The 20,525-nt window shown below is 63.5% G+C and overlaps 2 protein-coding genes across 7 annotated transcripts; both read left to right on the top strand.

The window, feature by feature from the left end:
• The first annotated feature begins 1,143 nt into the window (after positions 1-1,143).
• Positions 1,144-16,573, top strand: LOC102101483 (signal transducer and activator of transcription 5B). 5 transcript variants are annotated; one of them, XM_005531465.3, is made up of 19 exons: positions 1,144-1,241; positions 10,962-11,099; positions 11,215-11,371; positions 11,454-11,543; positions 11,677-11,851; positions 11,926-12,056; positions 12,153-12,304; positions 12,381-12,536; positions 12,620-12,799; positions 12,913-13,000; positions 13,100-13,222; positions 13,372-13,464; positions 13,592-13,798; positions 13,973-14,067; positions 14,134-14,264; positions 14,910-15,065; positions 15,286-15,337; positions 15,547-15,654; positions 15,722-16,573. In XM_005531465.3, the coding sequence occupies exons 2-19, from the start codon at positions 10,972-10,974 to the stop codon at positions 15,846-15,848; spliced, it is 2,349 nt and encodes a 782-aa protein (XP_005531522.1). In that variant the 5' UTR covers positions 1,144-1,241; positions 10,962-10,971; the 3' UTR covers positions 15,849-16,573. The 5 variants fall into 5 exon arrangements, with proteins under 5 accessions (XP_005531522.1, XP_014115668.1, XP_014115669.1 ...); XM_014260193.2 differs by having other exon boundaries at positions 14,910-15,080; XM_014260194.2 differs by lacking the exon at positions 1,144-1,241 and adding an exon at positions 1,258-1,344 and having other exon boundaries at positions 14,910-15,080.
• Positions 16,574-17,103: 530 nt separating this feature from the next.
• GHDC (GH3 domain containing) lies at positions 17,104-20,145 on the top strand. Of its 2 annotated transcripts, XM_014260129.2 has the most exons (8): positions 17,104-17,314; positions 17,396-17,526; positions 17,601-18,177; positions 18,429-18,612; positions 18,702-18,773; positions 18,882-19,015; positions 19,145-19,233; positions 19,335-20,145. In XM_014260129.2, the coding sequence occupies exons 1-8, from the start codon at positions 17,104-17,106 to the stop codon at positions 19,533-19,535; spliced, it is 1,599 nt and encodes a 532-aa protein (XP_014115604.2). In that variant the 3' UTR covers positions 19,536-20,145. The 2 variants fall into 2 exon arrangements, with proteins under 2 accessions (XP_014115604.2, XP_087924233.1); XM_088068107.1 differs by having other exon boundaries at positions 17,104-17,526.
• The last annotated feature ends 380 nt before the right edge of the window (positions 20,146-20,525 follow it).

The following is a 20,525-nucleotide window of genomic DNA, read 5'->3' as shown; positions in this document are numbered from 1 at the left end:
GTGAGTGCTGGGGCAGAACGAGCACACCCAGTATTGCTTCCTGCCGCCGCCTCTGCCCATCACCGCACAGCAGCCGCACCCCGGGGTGCCCATCACCCGGGGTACCCCACGGCCCTGGGGCGCCAGTGCTGCCAGGAGGAGCCTGCTGTGAGTGGCAGCTGTGCAAAAGCTCCTCAGGATGGTTTTCTTATGGCTGCTGTTAATTTTCCCTGTTTGAGCAACTGCAGAGGAGCTGGCAGTGCCTTTGGTCTCCTCACAGCTTGCAGGGGACATGGCAGCTTGGGGAAGGGGATGCAGTGTCCTGTGCCAGCAGGTGCCCGAGGCTGTAGCAGCGCTGGGGATCTTGCTCATGCACCTGGCTGCCAAGTGTCAGCCCAGGCCTGTGGTGGGAACGAGCACCGTGCAGCCACGGCTGCTTCACGCAGAGGGCCCGGCGTCAGCACAAGGCAGCCCTGTGGCCACCTGGTACAGATTTGGTCATTCCTGTTCCCAGAACCAAGGCTTGGTGCTGCTTTGGGCTTTCCCGGTACTTACTGCCAAATTCTGGTGCTGGTTTGTGTCCTGCCAGAGCTGCTGGTGTTGAAGGCTGAAGCTGTTTTGGATTCTGCCCGTATCTGGTGCTAGTGCCACTACTCACTTATGACAACCCTGTACCATTACTCGTGCTGGTGCTGGCACTGGTGCCGTTAACCTGTGCTGGTGCCCGGTACCGTCACCCAGTGCCAGTGCCTGATGCCATTATCCCGTGCCTTGTTCCGGTACCGTTACCCGGTGCCATCACTCCATGCCATTACCCGGTGCTGCTGCTGTCCAGTGAGTGGCACCGCTCCCGTTACCCGGCGTTGCTGCCCGGTGAGTGGCACCGCTCCCGTTACCCGGTGTTGCTGCCCGGTGAGTGGCACCGCTCCCGTTACCCGGTGTTGCTGCCCGGTGAGTGGCACCGCTCCCGTTACCCGGTGTTGCTGCCCGGTGAGTGGCACCGCTCCCGTTACCCGGTGTTGCTGCCCGGTGAGTGGCACCGCTCCCGTTACCCGGTGTTGCTGCCCGGTGAGTGGCACCGCTCCCGTTACCCGGTGCCGTTGCCGGTGCTGGCGGGGGCAGGCGGGGGCGGGGCCGCGGGGGGCGGGGCCGCGCGGGCCGGGCCGGGGCGCGGCGGGGGCAGAGCGGCGGCGGTGCCGAGTGCCGGGAGCCGCCGGGAGCCGCCGGGAGCAGCGGAGCCGCAGCCGCCGCCGCGGCCGCAGGTGGGCGCGGAGCCGCCATCGCCGCCGGGGCCGGACCGGACCGGACCAGACCGGACCGAGCGGGCCCGGGCCCCGTCCGCCTTCCGCAGCAGGGCCGGGCGGGGTGCGGTGGGGCCGGGGACGGGGCCGGGACGGGGGGTCGGGCTTGGGGCGGTCCGGGCCGGTCCGCACTGTGGGTGTTTTGTAACCCCGGGCGGGCGCAGCTGAGCCAGGCGTGGGGCTCGGCGGGGGCCCGGCTGGGCCCGCGGGCCCCTGGGCGGGCGGAGGCGACGAGTAAGGGCCGCTCCGAGGGGGCGGCGGGTACGTCCCGGGCTCGTCCTGGTGCCGCGGCGCATCCCGGGCCGGGGGCGCTCCTCGCCCGGCGGAGCGGGGCCGGTTTTCGCATGCGGGCCCCGCCGGAGCGGCGGCCGCGGAGGGCGGCTCCGAGTGTCGGTCCCGGGCCGAGGGGAGGATCCGGGACGACGCGAGGCGTCCCGTGCAGTGACGGAGGGGTCCCGCCGCGGGCGGCACACCGGGCCGGGATGGCGGCAGGGCGGGCCCCGTTGCCGTCGGTGGGACACGCGGCTCCGCGGGGCGGGGGGGATCGTTCCCCGGCGGGAGCGGCGACACCACGGGGACCGCAGCTCCCGGTGGCCTTTCACCCAGCTCGGGCGCGGCCGGTGACTGGAAGCCCGCGGGAGCCGCGGCCACCTGTCCAGCGGGTTACGGAGCTGTCAGGGCTCCGTGCCCGGCCAGCCCCGGGCCGTGCCAGGCCGGCCCCGGGCAGCTCCTACCGAACGGCTCCGGGGCTCCAGTGCTCAGCTCGCACCGGCACTGAGCGTGCCCTGAGCTGCGGTGGCACCACCGGCTGCCCGGGGCTGTTGGCTCGTTCGAGTCTCGGCCGTGCTGGGCACAGGGCCGGGGACAGGCGGTCACCAGCCGCACTTTGGTGACAGTGTCTGGGGCGCGTTGCAGAGGGGAATCGGGGCTTGGCTCAGGGTAGCTCTGCGTGGTTTGCCCATAGCAGGGACATGGCACACGATGAGAGCAGGACATTCCTGGCTGTGGGCTGGCTCACTGTGCTGGCTGCCTGCGGCCAGCCCGCGTCCCTGCAGTGCTCGTGCCTGTGCCCAGAGCAGTGTGAGCCCTGGCAGTGGCATGCGAGGGGGGCACTTAGTGCAGGCACGATGAGCTGCTCCGCAGAGCCCGACCACTGCCGTGGGCACCGGGAACCAGCCCTCCACGGTGGGAGGACCCTCTGAGACCTGACTCCTGGTCCGGGTCCTCGTGCTCCTGAAGCGTCAGGATTGCAGCGTGACCTGATGTGGTTCCAAGGTGCTGGATGTGAGGATGGAGACTGACTTTCTGGGTTTTACAACTGTTCCTGGGGAGCTGCTCATCCCTGGGGCTGGAGAGGGCTGGTCCGTGCCCTGCTGTGCTGTGGGTGCAGCATGAGGAGGAGGAGGAGCTCTGGTGTGGGCTGATGGGTGCCAACAGCCTGTGTGCGTGGACACGGGAGAGCTGGAGCAGGGCGTGACGGGTGGCTGTCACCCACTCTGTTTTGTGGCACTGACAGTGCCCTGCTTTGTGGGTGTTGGGCCCCTACAGCTGTCACTGGAGCCACCTCACCGGGTCTTTCTGCACCTGCCTTGTGCCAAGGCCAGTGCTTTGGGGCAGGATTAGGGATGCTCTCACCGTAAAGGGAGATGCAGCTGGGGATGCTTAGCACAGGGCACACAGAGCCTCTGGAGGGACCTTCCCCTCTCCCTCTGCAGGGGAAGTGCTGACTCCAAAGTGACTGTGAAGGCTTTGCCATGGGGTTTCCCAGCTCTCTCTCGAGTGATAGCAAAACTCAGATACCCTGCTTGCAAAAAATCCCTGCTCCCTTGCACTCCTCTATGTCGTGGGCGGCGAGTGGCGACTGTGTTGAGCTGGGTACAGTGAAGTGGCCCCATCATCTGGGAAATTACTTTCTAGTCTGCAAGGAATGACTGTAAGCTGGGCTGCACTCGACAGGCTTCACAGCAGCCCTGGGGAGCCGGTGGGAGCCCAGGCACAGTGGGATGGCAGGATGGGACCTCCCTGCCATCCGCATCCCCTGGGACTGCAGGCCGCGTCCCTCTGCCTGCCCGGCTGCGGTGACTCCCAGTGTCCCACACACTGTGAGTGCTGCCCTTGAAGCAGGGCATGGCTAGGGTTAGGGTTAGGGTTAGGGTTAGGGTCAGGGTCCCCACCTTGCCAGGACAGGTCAGGACTCAGCTCTGCAGCCATGCAGGCAGCTCCAGCCTGGGAGGCTGTGCTGGCTCTGGGGCCCGGCACGCTCCAGGAGAAGTAGCCTCGACAGCTGTAATGTTTCTGTGGCATGCCTTTCCTTTCATGGGGTGTCTATTTTGCAACCCCCAAGTGTTTTGATCCCGGGAGGAAGGGGGCGGGGGTGTTTACCCTGGCACCGCGTGGCTGGTGCAGGGATCCAAGTGGCGCTGGGCATGCCTGAATTTCACATGCAGCAACAGTTCTAGCAACATCTGCTGGCTGATAAAAGGTAGACTGCTGCACGCCGCTGCTCCCGCCGCGTTGGGAAACGTCGAGGGGGAGGCACACTGTGAACACGGCTTCCTGGCAGATAGGGCTGAGCTGACTTGCTGATAAAGCAGAATCCACCCATCTGGCTGCACCAGAGGGGCCAGGAACACAGGCTGCTCACAGGCGCTTCATGCCCAGTGTTTCTCTGAGTGCTGGGTCCTGCCTCCCACTGTATCAGGAACGATGTGCTGGTGGGCTGGGACAGCCCCAGCAGCATAGCTGAACCACAGCACAGTCACAACCCATTCCCAGTTCAAACAGTCACTGGTGAGTTTTGCAATCTCCATTTTCAGTGTAACTATGTGTGATGAGCTGGTTTATAGCACAGCTCTGCTGGGAGGGAACTGGGGAAAAGGCTGGTGCTGGAGAGCCACTGCCTCAAAGAGCCAGAGAGAGCAGCATCGACCCAGCCCTGCCCACCATGTGCTGGGAGCTCATTCTGTCTGGCCTCTCATCCCTATCAGTCAATGGCCCTGCAAAGCCTTTAGCAGAGGAACAGGCTGCTCTTGCTGGGAGTTCTGAGTTCCTACAGCAGCTGGAACGGCTGTAAAATGATCTTTGCCCTCTTTGGTGTGAACACCCGACCCTGGTGCTGCTGGGCTGTGGGCCCAGGGGTGCAGCACCAGGCCCTGCTCGTGGAGATGCTGCAGTGAGGCTTACAGTGCAGCTGAGGGGCAGGGGCTCTGCTGCTGCTCCAGGAGCTGGAAAGCCCATCCCAGGGCTAGGAAAGCCAAAATTCACCTGGAACATGTTTGTGTGTGTGCGGATGCATGCTGTGCTTCACCCATCTCTGGTTTTGAGAATTTTGTTTTACAAACCACTGGTGTTTTGGTTGTTTTATTCTCTGTCTGACTAGTCCCCCCTCCTGCAGCATCCCTGGATGTCTTTGTATCCCCTCTTCCAAAGGCAAGGCTTTACCCCTCTCCATCCTGCTCCTCTGACTTGGTGCAAGAGCATCTCTGTGCAGAGCTGCTGCAGGTGCTGGGGATGAACTCTGGGAGTGCGGTGGGGGCACGCAGGAGCTGCTGTGGTGTCTCTCTGGCTCTCCCTGCTCACCAGACATCCAAAAGCCTGTGCCATGCCTGCTGGGCTGGCCCTGAAGGACTGCCATGCCAGGGGTGAGGAGGCTCCTGCACCATCTCCCCAGCCCCAAGGAAAGCTGGATCATGGCATCGATCTGAGGGGATGGATGCGGCCAGAGCAGTGCTGCCGGTGCCTGTGCTGCCCACATCTTCCCCAGCCCACCTGGGTCCTGCCCAGCAAATCCGGTCTGGCTGTGGCTGGATTAGTGCCATTGTATGTGCTCACTGGAGCATGGCAGAGAAAATGAAATTGTGTCTCCAGACCCCAATCAGGACTAATTCGATGCTGAAATGAGCTTAATCCTCAGGTCCTTCACCCAGCCTGTCCCTCCTGGGCTGGCGCAGGTCTGAGCAGGGATTAGCACCGACCCAGGAGCTGTGATGGATTTGGCCTTGGTGCAGGAGGCTGGCACAGAACCTGTGGGACCCCAGGGCTGTGCCCTCAGCATGGCATTATAGGGACTTGGGCTTGGTCATTATTAGCATGGAGGGAAAATCCCTTCCTTGAGTGTCCTCACACAGGGCAGCTGCACATCCCTGCCCAGGCAAGGGCCAGAGTCTGCCCAAGCTGGGATGCTGCAAGTGGTCGGTGGCTTTGTGCCTGCCCTAGGATTCTGCCACCAAGCCAGGGGAAGCTCCAGAACCCTGAGCTGGCAACTCCCTGTTGTGACAGCCCCAAAACCAGTTAATTCAGCTGCTTGGCCCCAGGGAGCCAGGAGTAATTAAAGCTCTGCCCAGCCTCTCTAATCCTGTCTGGGGGTTTATGGTGAGGGCAGCAGCAGTGCTGGCAGGGGCTGGGCTCCCCACAGCAGATGTCCTGCAGGAGTGACACTGGACTCGTGTCCATGGGGCTGGTTGGGCACTGGGCTCTGCTGATGTGGCTTCACCTTGTGTCCTGCCCACCACTGCTGGCCCTGCTCAGTGTCTGAAGGAGCTCTGGCTGCCCCAAGGTGGCTCTTGGTGCACTGAGGTTTTCTCGAGGTTCCAGTCACTGTATTCAAGGGATTTTGCTGGGTATTTTGGTGGTTTTGGTTTGACGCATGTTTCTGGGCCTATCTGGTTGGAAGAAATCTGAAGTGAGGAGGAAAACCTTTCCCAAGGATGGCAAGTGCTGGCAGGTGCAGAGCCTGGCCCGTGGTGTGAGATGAGCTGTTGGCAGCCCCCAGGACTGATACCCCTGGTACCAGTCCCCAGCTGGGGCATCTCAGCCTGTGTGGGGCTGATGTCCTCTCTGGGCAGCATCAGGTCATGCATGCGGTTTCCTTGTTCCTGTAACAGTGTGAATTCTCTGCTATCAGCTCCCTGTTGCTGGGACACCTGGGCAGTCCTGGTGCTACTCGTTCCAGCTCTGCCTGCTGGCTGTGGGGCCTGTCGCCTCTGCTCTCGGGGGAACGTTGGATTACCAGAGCCAGCCCTGCCTCTTTCATGAGCGTCATGGTACCTGGCCCTAGATGTTTCCAGTGTGGGCTGCATGGTTCGGCTGCCTCCTCCCCGATGCCACCAGGGTGAAGCCATAAGTCACTGCCATTTTCTGTGGGAGACAAACAAACCCCATCAAAGCACAGAGCTTCTAGAAGGAGCTCACTCCCGTGCTGGTGGGCGCTGCCACCTCCCAGCCAGAGCTGGAAACCACAGGCCGGTGTAAAACACGCGAGCAGCCTTGTCTCCACAGCGTGCCGGTGCCACAGCCCTGGCTGCAGCTCTGAGCAGGGCTGGGGGCTGCTCACCAGCCCCCGGCTGCTCCTGCTGCAGGCTCCGCTCCAGGGCTGTGCGCCGGAGGCTGTGAGCGAAACTGGGGCTGCAGCTGAGTGGGTCCCGTCTCGCCCCATGCCGAACTCCTGCATCGTCCCTGGGGTCCCATCCCTGGCTCTCAGCCAGCCACGGGGGCTCAGTGCCAGTACAGAGGCTGTGCCTGCTGTTCCAGCGGGGAGGTGTGAGGGGCCGAGGGGGAGAGCGGGCCGGGCCCGCTGTCCGGCGGGCAGCCGTGGCAGCAGTCGGGGAGGCTGTCCCGCTCAAGCAGCTGACATTTTGGAAGGAAATAGCTCCTCTCTGCTCCTTCCTGTAGTGCGCAGCCAGCGAAACGGCGGCCCGGGAGCCCGGCTGTGCCCGCCCCGAGCCGTGGCCGGGCTGTGCTGGGGCCGGACGCCAGAGCGGGGCCTGAGCGCGGCTGCAGCGGGACACTCCGCTCCGGGCTCCAGCGGGACACTCCGCTCCGGGCTCCAGCGGGACACTCCGCTCCAGGCTGCAGGACGGGACACTCCGCTCCGGGCTGCAGGACGGGACACTCCGCTCCGGGCTGCAGCGGGACACTCCGCTCCGGGCTGCAGCGGGACACTCCGCTCCGGGCTGCAGCGGGACACTCCGCTCCGGGCTCCAGCGGGACACTCCGCTCCAGGCTGCAGGACGGGACACTCCGCTCCGGGCTGCAGGACGGGACACTCCGCTCCGGGCTGCAGCGGGACACTCCGCTCCGGGCTGCAGCGGGGCCCCGGGGTGAGCCGATGCGGACACGGGGCCGCTGTGGGCGGAGGGGTGGCTGGCTGTGTCGGGGAAAGCGGAGCCCTGCGCTGTGCCGAGCTCCCGGCTGTCACCTCCCCCGTGCCCGGGGCCCGTCTGGGGGCCGGATCTTGCCCTGGAGGGACCTCGCTTGGGGCCGCCCACCTTGGAGGGCTGCGGGACCTTCCGCCGGGGCTGCCGGGGACAGGGGCGGCGCTGGCTGGGGCAGCCCCGGGGCCTTTCGGCGGCACCACGGTAAAGTCCGGCCCTGCGGCCACAAGCGAGGCCGGCTGTGACCTGGAAGCGATCGCGGGTTCCCGGAGGTGCCGAGAAACCACGTGTCCGTGTTTACTGCGGCGGGAGGCGCCCGCTGCCGCCGGAGCCCAGCGCCGCGCCCCTGCCCCGGCAACACAGCGCTCCGGAGACCCCCGGGCTGCGGGAGCAGCGGGCGAAGGGCAGTGCGGGAGCCGAGGGACTGCGTGGGTCGAGGGAGTGGGGCGGGGGTTTACAGCCAGAGCCCTTTGCTGTGTTCCCCCCAGGCCTTTGCCTAGCCCTGGGCCCCTGCCTGGCCCTTCACGGCATGGGTCTGGGTAAGAAAGTGCTGTCGGGGGCAGTGCCAGCACCAGGGCTCGGGTGTCCTGCTCACGAGGAGGTTTTCGGGCTGGCTGTGTGCAGGGAGCATCCCGTGCAGAGCGTGCTCCGGCCCCGGGGTGCGTGCTGCCTACAGCAGTGTTTGGATTTTGCCGTGCCCATGGCACGTGGGAAGCCGCTACTGCCGGTCTCACCCTGTGAGGCATTTCCCTCCTTTTGTCTGCCCACGGATGTGCTCTGGCTCTCCTGCAGCTTGGGACTTGCTGGAGCCTGCTGTCACTGTGCCTGTGACCCTTCCCCAGTGTGGTCATGTCAGTCCCCTGCCCCCAGCCCCAGCAGAGCTGCCACCTTCCCCATCTTCCCCTCTCGCTGCTGCCTTTGGCCTTCTGAGTGCCCTTTCTGAGGGGGTTTCTCCTGTTTTGCATTGGGTTTGGCAGTGCTTCTCCATCAGCAGTGGGCAGTGAGGCTGTAAGAGGCAGAAATGGTGACTGCTGGCCCTCTCTCTGCTCGGTCCCTGTGGCACTGGGGTCCGTCCCCACAGCTCCGGGGTCGGTGTCCTCAGCAGTGGTCCTACCCCGTGAAGCTGCCGTCCGCCTGTGCCGCTTCACAGGCAGTAAATGAGCGCGTTGCTGTGGCTTGTCGAGTGCTGCTGGTTAACCGAGCTGCAGTGACGGGTGGGTTCCAGCTCGCTGCCGGCGAGTAAATGCAAAGTAGCCTAAACCACTACAATTATCTGCCTCTTGCAGTTGTTGGAGAGCGCGTGGGGCCAGTGGCTGCTGTGCATGGCTGAGCCATGGCAGTGCTTGAGGCTGCATGGCCCTGCTGGGGCTGGTGGGCTCGAGGTGGCACTGGGGTGAGTGACTGTCCCTGGATGTCAGGTGAATTCGTCTCTGGGCTCCCATCCCTCGGGCAGCTGGTGGTGCCACCGAGGAGCATGATGCTGGAAAGTGATGTTAGGCATGGTCCAAGCCAGGGCAGTGGCTGCCAGCAGCAGCCAGGGGCAGGAGGCAGGGCTGCCTGGAGAGGCTGGCAGTGGCAGCTCCACCTGAGCAGTGGGATCACGGTGCTGCAGCTTATGCTAAAACTGAATTGCTGCCTCAGCCATGTTGAGTCTCAGGGTCAAAGGTCTGCCCATGGCTGGTGGCACTGGTTGCTTGTGCTGGGGTGGTCAGGCTGCCCTGCAGCCCATGGGGAGGTTTGGTTTGTCCACTGGTGAGACAGAGACAAAAATGAGACAGATTCCCCCCAGGAGGAATTGCATGTTCTGCTGCATTGACAATGTCTGTGGAGGTTGTGCTCAAGCCTGGTGCAGATGGTGTTTTGGGACGCACCAGGTGAGCTCTGCACCATCAGCCACTGCACAGCCCCTTGTAGAGGCAGATGTGAGGCTGGTGCTCCTGCTCCCAGGCTGGCACTGGCCAAATGTGGAGCCTGCCAGCTCACCACAGAGCAGCCAGAGACTCGTTGCTTAACAACATGCTGGAGTGGAGTAGGAAGTGTTTTGTCACTGTGAGATGGGAAGAGATCACCATTTTATCAACAGGCGGGGCAGTGTCTGTTTGCTCCGTGTCCGTGCGGATGTCCCCACAGTACTGAGGACTTCAGTCACTTTGTGGTGCAGTGGCACTGGCATGGCTGTTCTTGGCTCTGCCCCTTATCGAGCCTCCGCAATTTCCAGCAGCAGCATGTCCTGCTGTCAGCCATCCCACCTTCCCTTTCCTCTTTGCCGGTGTTCTTCTGCCTCCCCAGGCCCCTCCTTGCCAGCAGCATTTCCAGCTTGGTGATTTCTGTGAATGTGGAACGGTTCCTCCCTTTTTATAGGGGAAAAATTCATTTTTAGCCAGCTCTGGGTTATTGTTCCTCTTCCTGTTCAGGGGCGGGTGTGCCTGGCTCGGGGGCTCTGGCTGTGGCTGCTCTGCTCAGAGCTGCTGCCACTGTCCCCCAGCATGTGCCCCTGACCGTAGGACAGTGCCAGCTCTTTTGGCGCCCTGTGGGCCACTGGGTATTTCTGAGGCTGAACAAAATGCTTTGGGGAGAGGGGGAAGCACAGTCCCCACTGGCTCAGTCCCTCTGCTTGTCACCAGCCAGTGCAGTGATCAGGTCCTGGCCTTGGGACATGTCCAAGGCCTTGTGCCCCTGCCTGGCCCCTCTGTGTGGTGCCAAATCCCAGGTGGTTTGGGTGTGAGTGTATCTAAATGCTGTTTACTGCTGTCTCCTCACTCAAGGGGGACCTTGAGCCCCCCAGGCCCTCCTACATCACTCACCATCATATCACCCTCACACACTCAACTGCAGGTTGTTTCTCCAGCCCCCTCGAGCCACAGGTGACCCAGGGGGCACGCTGGATTTCAGTAGAGGTGTTGTCGGCACCATCCCATCCCTCCCTGCCCCTGGGGAGCCAAGGCTGTGGCGGGTGGAATCCCTGGGGAGCCAGAGCTACCCCAAAACTGCTTTGGGAAGGTCCATGCATCTCCCCCAGAACATGGGGCACACAGTGGCCCTGGGACTGGGGACTTGTCAGGGGCTGCAGTGCCACGTGGGCTCTTGGGGCTGGGGCTGCTCCTGCCTGCTGGCACTGCCAGGGTGTGGGCAGGAGCGGGGTGAGCGCAGCGGGGGCCTCTGCTCTGCGTCACCCTGGATTTCTGGCCAGCCCTTCCTCCCCCTGGCCTGTTTCCTCATTTGCGTGGCCAGTGATGGCTGCGATCCCGTGGTGCAGTGAGGGGAAATGAGAACCATGTGGAGAGGCCGTGCAGAGGCACATCCCTGGCCCTGGGCACCCCCAGGGCTGTTCCTAGAAAAGAGGAGGGGTGACTGAGAGCCAGGGTCCTCTGCCCCCACATGCCCTTTCTTTCAGCAGCTGGAGACAGCGCTGGCAGCACCAGGGACTCCGAACACTCCTGCAGAGGGTGTGGGAACAGCCAGGGCCAGACCCCTTGCAGCACAGTGCCTGCCTGTCTCTGCTGGTGCCCTTATGGTGCCTCTCGTGCAGGTGCTGAACCATGGCGGTGTGGATCCAGGCCCAGCAGCTCCAGGGGGAAGCCCTGCGGCAGATGCAGGCGCTCTATGGGCAGCACTTCCCCATCGAGGTGCGGCACTACCTGTCGCAGTGGATCGAGAGCCAGGCGTGGTAGGTCACGGCTCCTGTTCCCAGGGCGTGCCGGCTTGGCAGCCGCTGCCCCGGGGGTACAGGTGGGTGCTCCCCACTGCCAGGCTGCCCTGACACCGCTCTGCTCTGCACTCAGGGACTCCATCGACCTTGACAACCCTCAGGAGAATGTGAAGGCGACACAGCTTCTGGAGGGGCTGATCCAGGAGCTGCAGAAGAAGGCAGACCACCAAGTGGGTGAGGACGGCTTCCTGCTGAAGATCAAGCTGGGGCACTACGCCACGCAGCTGCAGGCGAGTGGGGGGCTGTGGGCAGGGGTGCAGGGCCAGGGGGGTCCCTGCCCCGTGCCTGGCTCAGGCAGTGCTCTCCCCACAGAACACGTACGACCGATGCCCCATGGAGCTGGTGCGCTGCATCCGGCACATCCTCTACCACGAGCAGCGGCTGGTGCGGGAGGCGAACAATGTGAGTGCGGGTGAGGGTTCTGCAGGGTTGGGGGGATGCTCAGGGGCTCTTCTCCATCATGATGGGAGCAGCCCTGAGGCAGGGAACAGGGAGTTCCCCTCGCTGTGCTGAGCGCACTCTGTGCCCCGTGCAGAGCCCTTCCCCGTCCGGCTCCTTGGTGGACGCCATGTCCCAGAAGCACCTGCAGATCAACCAGACCTTCGAGGAGCTGCGGCTCATCACGCAGGACTCTGAGAATGAGCTCAAAAAGCTGCAGCAGACACAGGAATACTTCATCATCCAGTACCAGGAGAACATGCGACTCCAGGGTGGGTGGGGGTCCAAGGGGCATGGGCCTGGGGTGCTGTCAGGGCCAGCCCTAACACCGTGCCCTGTCCCCCAGCCCAGTTCTCCCAGCTGTCCCAGCTGGGCCCCCAGGAGCGCCTGTCACGGGAGACGACGCTGCAGCAGAAAAAGGCATCGCTGGAGGCCTGGCTGCACCGCGAGGCCCAGACACTACAGCAGTACCGCGTGGTGAGTGATGCCTCCTGGTTCCTTGTGATGCCTCCTGGTTCCTTGTGATGCCCTGTGACACTGCCCCTGCAGCCCTGATGTTGTCCCACCTCGCAGGACCTGGCTGAGAAGCACCAGAAGACGCTGCAGCTGCTGCGCAAGCAGCAAACAACCATCCTGGATGATGAGCTGATCCAGTGGAAGCGTCGGCAGCAACTGGCAGGGAATGGGGGTCCACCCGAAGGCACCTTGGACGTGCTGCAGACCTGGTGAGTGCCTGGTGGGGTGGGGTGGGATGGGATGGGGTGCTGAGCCCCAGTGTGTGCTGAGCCCTGCTCCCCCCAGGTGTGAGAAGCTGGCAGAGATCATCTGGCAGAACCGGCAGCAGATCCGGCGTGCCGAGCACCTGTGCCAGCAGCTGCCGATCCCAGGCCCAGTGGAGGAGATGCTGTCAGAGCTGAACGGCACCATCACCGATATCATCTCTGCCCTGGTCACCAGGTACAAGCTGGAATCAGCTGGGTGGGGGGGGCCAGGTTGGCCCTGCCCCCTTCCCAGCCCCCCTGATCCCCCTGCCCCCCCAGCACCTTCATCATCGAGAAGCAGCCCCCCCAAGTGCTGAAGACACAGACCAAGTTTGCAGCCACCGTGCGGCTCCTGGTGGGGGGGAAGCTGAACGTGCACATGAACCCCCCCCAGGTGAAGGCCACCATCATCAGCGAGCAGCAAGCCAAGGCCCTGCTGAAGAATGAGAGCACCCGCAAGTAATGCCAGGGGCTGGGGCTGCCGAGGCAGTGGGGAGCAGGGAGGGGAAGGGCTGCACTTTGCACAGCTCCCAGTCCTGCTGGTCTCCTGACTCTGTGCATTCCCGTGGCAGTGAGAGCAGTGGGGAGATCCTCAACAACTGCTGTGTGATGGAGTATCACCAGGCCACTGGGACACTCAGCGCCCACTTCCGCAACATGGTGAGTGCCATTCTTCCCCGTCCTGTCCCCTTGTGTCCCTCTGTGTCCACCCCGGTGTCCCCATCTATTCCTCCATGCTCACCCCTCGTGTCCCTGCAGTCCCTGAAGCGGATCAAACGCTCGGATCGCCGTGGGGCTGAGTCAGTGACAGAGGAGAAATTCACCATCCTCTTTGAGTCGCAGTTCAGTGTTGGTGGGAATGAGCTGGTCTTCCAGGTGAAGGTAAAGCCACTCTGTCCCTTCTGCAGGCCCTAGGCAAGCTGTGGACACTATGCCCACAGGAGTAGGGCTGGGCTGAGGCCACATGGGTGCCCGTGGGTGATGTTCCCTTGGTGCCCCACAGCCCATTCTGGTCTCCTTCCTCTCGGCAGACGCTGTCCCTGCCTGTGGTGGTGATTGTTCATGGGAGCCAGGACAACAATGCCACGGCCACCGTGCTTTGGGACAATGCCTTTGCCGAGCCCGTGAGTGCCACTGCAGTGGGGGCCGGACAGCAGGACAGGCCCCATCTGCCCTGAGCAGATGTGGGAGCAGGGCTCAGCCTCCTGGTGGGACATAGCTGCTGGTGCTGACCATGCTCTCTGTCCCCAGGGCCGCGTGCCCTTCGCTGTGCCCGACAAGGTGCAGTGGCCACAGCTCTGTGAGGCCCTCAACATGAAGTTCAAGGCAGAGGTGCAGAGCAGCCGTGGGCTGACCAAGGAGAACCTGGTGTTCCTGGCACAAAAGCTCTTCAACAGCACCAGCTCCCACCTGGAGGACTACAGCAGCACCACAGTGTCCTGGTCCCAGTTCAACCGGGTACGTGGCCTGGGCCCTGTCCAGAGCCCCACCAGTGCTTGTGCTTGTGGGGCGGGATGGGGTGTACCCACCTGGGGGTCCCCGAGTCTCTGCCACTGTGCCCAGTGTCTGTGCTGTGTAACAGAGGCTCGGAGGCTGGTGACAGGAGTGCTCTTTTTCTGGGGATTTCCACAGGAAAACCTGCCTGGGAGGAATTACACCTTCTGGCAGTGGTTTGACGGGGTCATGGAGGTGCTGAAGAAGCATTTGAAGCCGCACTGGAATGACGGGTAAGAGCCGCCCTGCCCTGTGCTGCCTGGCCCGAGCCCCAAGCCCTGACGCCCTACTCTGCCTAGGGCCATCCTGGGCTTCGTCAACAAGCAGCAGGCGCACGACCTGCTCATCAACAAACCCGACGGGACCTTCCTCCTGCGCTTCAGCGACTCGGAGATTGGTGGCATCACCATTGCCTGGAAGTTTGACTCCTGTGAGTCTGTGCCCGGCGCTGGCATCCCTGGATTGAGTATCCCTGGCCCCATCTCATGCTCATGGGGCACTGGCACTGCCAGTACGCTGGAGCCATCCTCAGGAAAAGAGGCGAGCGCCAGGCTGTCCCATGGGGAGCGATGCTGCCCTCGCTCACTGCAGCTGTGGCTGTGTCAGGCCCAAACGCTGGCAGCAGTCGGGAGGAGGGACCAGGCTGAACCCTCCAACCCAGCCCTAGGGACTGATGTGGACTGTACAAAATCCAGTTACTCAGTGGTGCTCCCCAGTGCAGGGGTTGTCAGGGGTGGCCTGACCCTGTGCAGGAGTCTGTTGCTGTTCACAAGAGCAACCTTTGGAGGGTCAAATGGCTGAGAAGCATCACAGAGCCCCACGGAGCCCATGGTTGGGGAACCAGCCTCCCACGTGTCAGGATGAGGCCAGACCTGCCTTGGCTCCGCTGTGCCTCCTACCTTATCCCATTTTCTGGTGATCTGTGCTTTATCCTCAGCTGTTGCTGAGGGAGGGATGCAGTGTGGGTGGGACATGCTGTTTGCTGCATGGTGTGACCTGCAGCCCATGTCCAGAGCGCGGCCAGGAACTGCTGCAGATTCTGGGAGTCACTGTGATCTTCACACTTGTCTTGCAGCTGAGAGGATGTTCTGGAACCTGATGCCTTTCACCACCAGGGATTTCTCCATCCGCTCCTTGGCTGACCGCCTCGGGGATCTCAGTTACCTCATCTACGTGTTCCCCGACCGGCCCAAGGACGAGGTGTTCTCCAAGTACTACACACCGGTTCTCTGTGAGTCCACGCCAGGTAGCGCTGTCCCTTCACCCCACGTGTGTCCCCTCCTTTGTGCATCCAGCCAGGATGGAGCTGGTGTTCTCAGCATCCCCCCTGCCCTGGGGCCGCACCAGCCCCACAGGGGTTCTGCATCTGGCCACGTGTGAGCCCCCAGCACTGCCTGGGGTTGTGGCGTGTGCTCAAGCTTGGGGCCTCAGTGCTGCCTCCTTCTCTCTAGCTAAAGCTGTGGATGGATACGTGAAGCCACAGATCAAGCAAGTGGTGCCAGAGTAAGTGTGACCCTGAAGGCAGATCCTGGGATGTGGTTGCCATGGGTTTGCAGCACTTGAATTGGCTGGGTTGGGTGGCAACCCAAGGTGCTGAGGAGCTCAGGTCTGCCACCAGTGATCACACTGGTGCTGAGCCTTGTGAGATACCTTGGTGACCTCACCCACGGGGCACCCATCCTGCCCAGTGCTCATGAAACCCATCCCCACAGGTTTGTCAATGCATCAGGAGATTCTGCCCCCGGAGGGGCCACCTACATGGACCAGGCACCCTCACCTGCCGTCTGCTCCCAGCCTCATTACAACATGTACACCCAGAAGTAAGTATCACACCCCTATCCCTCTGCTGCTGCAGCTGGTCCTCCCCTCACCGCCTGCCTCCCACAGCCCCGACCCTGTGCTGGACCCCGAGGGTGATTTTGACCTGGAAGACACGATGGATGTGGCGAGGCACGTGGAAGAGCTGCTGCGGCGCCCCGTGGACAGTCAGTGGATCCCCCACGCCCAGTCGTGACAGGCAGGCGCCTGGTCCCTTGCCCCTGGCCCCGGCGCTGCGGGGACTGTGCTGTGTTCGTGTCTCTGTGCCAGGGGACAGCGGGTGGGCCCTGCCCCCAGGATTTGCTCTGTGCTGCCCTGAAACACAGGCTGGCGTCCAGCTCTTTGGTGTTTATGCCCTTGTATAAACGGCAGCGGATTTGTCGCATGGTTTTCCTGTATGTTCCTTTTAAGAGGCCCAGCTTCGGCTTTCCGCTTCTGCCAGCACTGGCCCTGCAGCCCCCCCGTCCCCCCATGAGGCTGCTGGGGCGGGGGCCGCCAGCCTGGCCTCAGGTTCGCTTTCGCAGTCGTCACTAAGAATGTACATGTCGCCTTCTTGTTCTCCCCCGCGGCTCCATTCCCAGGGGTGTGTGAGGGCAGAGGGCAGAGGAGGGGTTCTGCCAGGGCTCCCCTAGCCCGTGCTGGTGCTCTGCTCCACAGTGGCAGGGTCCCTGAACCTCATCTTCTCCTCTGCCCCCAAGGATGCAGGAGCCCCTCTGGCTCCCGGCCTCGGTGTCCGCTCTGGAGCCGGTGCAGCGTGAGGGTGGCAGGGTGCGAGGGCACCCAGCGAGGGCAGTCGGGTGGGCAGGGGGTTTGGGGAAGTTTTGCCTCTCCCCTCGCCTGGGCGGGAAACTCTGGGGTCCTGGCCATGTTATTTTTCTATCACAGAGTAAATAAAGCACGGAATATTTTTGTAACACAGAAGCTCTGGGTGCCACGTGTGTCTTGGGACAGAGGCGGGTCCCTCTGGGGAGCTCCTCATCTCGGGGGCACCAGATGAATGCTGGGGCTGGGCCTGGTGGTCGGGGTTCCTGTCCCCGAGGGCAGAGTCGTCGAGCCTCCACTGGCACAAGCTGGGCGGATCTGAGGGGCTCTGTCCGGGCGGGAGGGCTGCCCTGGGGAGCAGGGGCTGGGCTGGGGCTGGGGCCGTTTTTCCGGGCAAAAAAGCAAAGTAAAGCGGATCAATTGCCCTGTTTTTCGAAGAAGGATCTTGCTCTTGACGGAGGGGTAGAGGGCGCTGGTACTCGGGGTTAAATTGCTGTTGAATTCCCCGCCGAGCGGGGGGCTCCGGGTGTGCTGTGTAAAGGCGAAAATGAAAATAAAAGTAAAGCGGGGAGGGGGGGCGGCGCCGGGCGCGATAATTCTCCGTCATTTCTGCCGGAGGCGGAATAGCCGGGTGGGCGAGGGGGGTCCGGGGCCGAGTCCCTGCCCTGGGGCGGTGTCCGCATTCCGCGATGCTGCCGGCGGTGGCGGTCGCGGCGGCGGTGGCCGTGGCCGTGGCCGTGGTGGCCGTGGCCGGCCCCGCGCTGCGGCACCGCCTGTTCCGTTCCGCCCTGCGCCGCGCCGGGGGCCGGTACCGGCGGCGGCTGCAGGCTCTGGGCAGGGACGTGCGGCTGAGCCAGGAGCGGCGGCTGCGGCGCCTGCTGGGCACCGGGACCGCCGGCGGTGAGCGCGGGGCTGCGGCGCGGGGGCCGGGAAGGGGTCGGTCCCATGGCTGCCCTTCTCAGTTTGTGCCTCTCCCGGCAGGCTCGGAGCAGTTCCAGGAGCGGCATCCCCTGGGGCAGCCCTGGGGGGAAGAAGCGCCGGGGGATCCGGTTCCCCCGCCGCGTCTGTGGGCTCTGCTCTTCGGCTGCTGGGACCCCGACCCCCGGCTGCAGGTGCGGGGAGCGGCGGGCGTCGTGGGCGCGGATCCCCGCAGGGTCTGCCCTCCTGACCCTCCCGTTCCCCGCAGGGGTCCCTGCTCTACCTGGACGCCCTCGGTGCCGCCTTTCCACGGGCCCTGTCCCGCCGGGGCACGGCCGTGCTGCATTGGACCCCTGGCTGTCCCCGCGCCCCGGCGGGGTGGCCGCTGCCCACGCTGTACTGCACCCCGGCCGCTGCGGGCACCCTGCGCTCTCGGGCGGCTGCGCTGCGGCTGCAGCTGCTCTTTGCCCTGCGGCAGCGAGCGCTGCATGTGCTGGAGGCCGGGCTGGCGGCCGAGCTGCACGATGCGCTGCTGGCCCTGCGCACTGAATGGCCCCAGCTGGCCCAGGAGCTGGCGCTGGGCAGGCTGAGCCCCCAGCCCGGGCTGCCCGAGGGGGTGCGGGACCAGCTGCAGGCGCTGCTGACCCCTGATGCTGCCCGGGCAGCCGAGCTCCGTGCTGAGTGCGCCCGTGGCTTCGAGGGCATCGTGTTGCGTCTGTGGCCGCAGCTGGAGGTGGTGGTGGTGAGGACGGCGCATGGTGCGGAGCGGCTCTACCGCGACTCCCTCTGCCAGACCGACTGCCAGGGACTGCCCTTCTACTGCCCCTTCTACCAGGCAGCAGGAGGTGAGTGTCCCCCACGCCAGTGTGGCCCATGGCCTGCCCTGGGTGCCCACAGGGAGCTGCTGCCATATGGCAGCACAGGTCTCCCTGCCCCAGCAGATGCTGGTGCATCTCTGTGCTTCATTCACTTCCTGCAACCTGAGAACGGCTCAGTCCCGGCGCCAGCAAAATTCTGCCCCTTGGAGAGGGGTGAGGCTTCTGTGGGCAAGGGAGGGTCTTGGGAGCTCACATTGGCACATGCTGCCTCTGCCCAGCCCTGCTTGGTATAAACCTGTGGCCAGTGGAGCCAGCGCCCCAATTCCTGCTGTGCCCTGACTGGGCTTTCTGCGAGTTCCTGCCCTGCCTGGCCACCAAGGAGCCACGGACGGTGCTGCTGGATGAGCTCTGGGAGGGACGCGAGTATGGGCTGGTTGTGACAGCTCAGCCAGGAGAGTACAGGTGCCTCCTCCCTGCTGTGTAGCCCTGGAGGGCTGCCTCCCCCAGCCCCATGCACCCTTCTCCCCCTCACACTCTCCCTGCCCACGCAGATGCCGTACTGGGGAGGTGCTGAAGGTGACCGGCTTCCACAAGCAGTGTCCCGTGGTGGAACCTGTGCGCAGGTGAGGACACCCCACCCCCTGTCCCTCACCTTTGGGAGCTGGGCCCGTCTATGGGCAGGGTCTTAGCAGGAGGGTGCCAGTGACCCACCCCGTGTCCCTGCACCGCAGGGAGAGCCAGACACTGAGCGTGCGAGGTGAGAGCATCCCTGAGGAGCAGTTCTGCCAGAGCCTGGGCCGCACCCTGAGGATGTGGCCAGGGGCTCGCCTGATTGACTATGTCTGTGTGGAGAGCAACCTGCTGGGTGAGTCCTCCTGAGCTCTCCAAATTCCCCCAAAAGTGTAGCTGGCACTGCATGGAGCTCTGCAGCCCTCCTGTGCCCAGAGGACGGGGGACTGAGGGCAGCTTTAACATTCCCATGGTACTGGCCCAGGTGACTCTTCGGGACCCTGTGCCCCCCACTACGAGGTGTTCATGGAGCTGCAGGGCCTGCGGGACCTGTCAGAGGGACAGCGCTACAGGGTGAGCAGGACATGGGCTCTGCTCTGGGGCTGTGTGAGGTGGCTGAAGGACACTGCTATGGCAGTGTGGGACCAGCACAGGCAGCTGCCCTCTCTTTGCAGCTGGACCAGTGTCTCCAGGAGGATTTTCCCATCTACAAATCCTTCCGCTTCAAGGGCAGCATTGGGCCCCTGCGCCTGCACCTGGTGAGGCCCGGGAGCTTCACCCGGCTGCGGGAAGCTCTGGGCTCCCCCATGCCCATGCCCAGGGTCCTGCGCCAAGAGAAGCTGCTGCGGCTCATCCAGGGATCAGTCATCTCGTAGGGCAGCCTAGGGGTCCCCCTTCCACCCTGGGGTTCCCTTGGCATGCACCCTCTGAGGAGGGGCCATGTCCCAGGGGCAGGAGGGCATGGGGGCAAGGGTGCCCAGCCCCAAGGGTTTGGAGCAAATGGAGACAGTGAACTTGATCTGTGGTGGCACTGGTGCTCCACTGGTGCACCACTCAGTGCTGCTGTGGGGATGGAGCGAGAGCTTGGGAGCATCACGGGGCAGGGGAATCCTGCAGCTGCAGGGTCGCTCAATGCCTTGGCAGCACCTGCAGCCACAGAGGAGTGGCTCCTGTGCCTGTGCCTTTCCCAAGGGACATACTGTGCACCACAGCCCGTGGCTGAGGCAGTGGGCTCAATGGAAAACTGCAGGAGCAGGCGGAGCAGAAGAGCTGTGGCTCATCACTGAGCACTGGGGCCCTGTGGCATTTTGTCCCCTGGCAGGGACACTGCGGGCAGGGCTGGTGGTGGCAGGTGCCACAGAGCAGCCCCAGTCAGGCTTCAGTGCGTGTCCACTGATTTAAAAATAAGCTCCAGTGAGGGCTGCTTTTAATGTTTTAAAAACCAAATGCAAAATAAAGGAGGATTATCTCTTAAAAATAAATAAAGTACCAAACTCTGGGATTGATTTTTTTAGACTATTATTTTTAATCCTCATTAAAGAGATTGCTCAAGCAATCTGACTGCTCTGGGGGCTGTTCTTGGGGGTCCTGGGGAAGGGACAGCCATGAATATTTAACCAGCAGAGTGGCTGCTGTGCTCTGGGGGCTGAGGCTCTTTGTGCCTTTGAGGCACACGTGTACTATCGGGAGGGACTGGTCATTTCCCCCCATGCTCATTAAGGGTTATTTCAAGGGCTGGTGAGGGCGTGGGGGGCACCTGCTGTGCCGCAGATGCTGCTGGGGGGCAGCCGGGCCGTGGGCAGGAGATGATCTCTTGAACAAGGCTCACACAAAGCCAAGCATCCTCCAGCACAGCCGAGACCCCC

This window comes from Pseudopodoces humilis, chromosome 29 (genome assembly GCF_049639895.1).
Source record: "Pseudopodoces humilis isolate 2021_Gansu_Grassland_sample_001 chromosome 29, ASM4963989v1, whole genome shotgun sequence".
In the NCBI taxonomy this organism is placed as follows: Eukaryota; Metazoa; Chordata; class Aves; order Passeriformes; family Paridae; genus Pseudopodoces; species Pseudopodoces humilis.
Note: the sequence above shows the minus strand (reverse complement) of the source record. Positions and strands in the feature narration are given on the sequence as shown.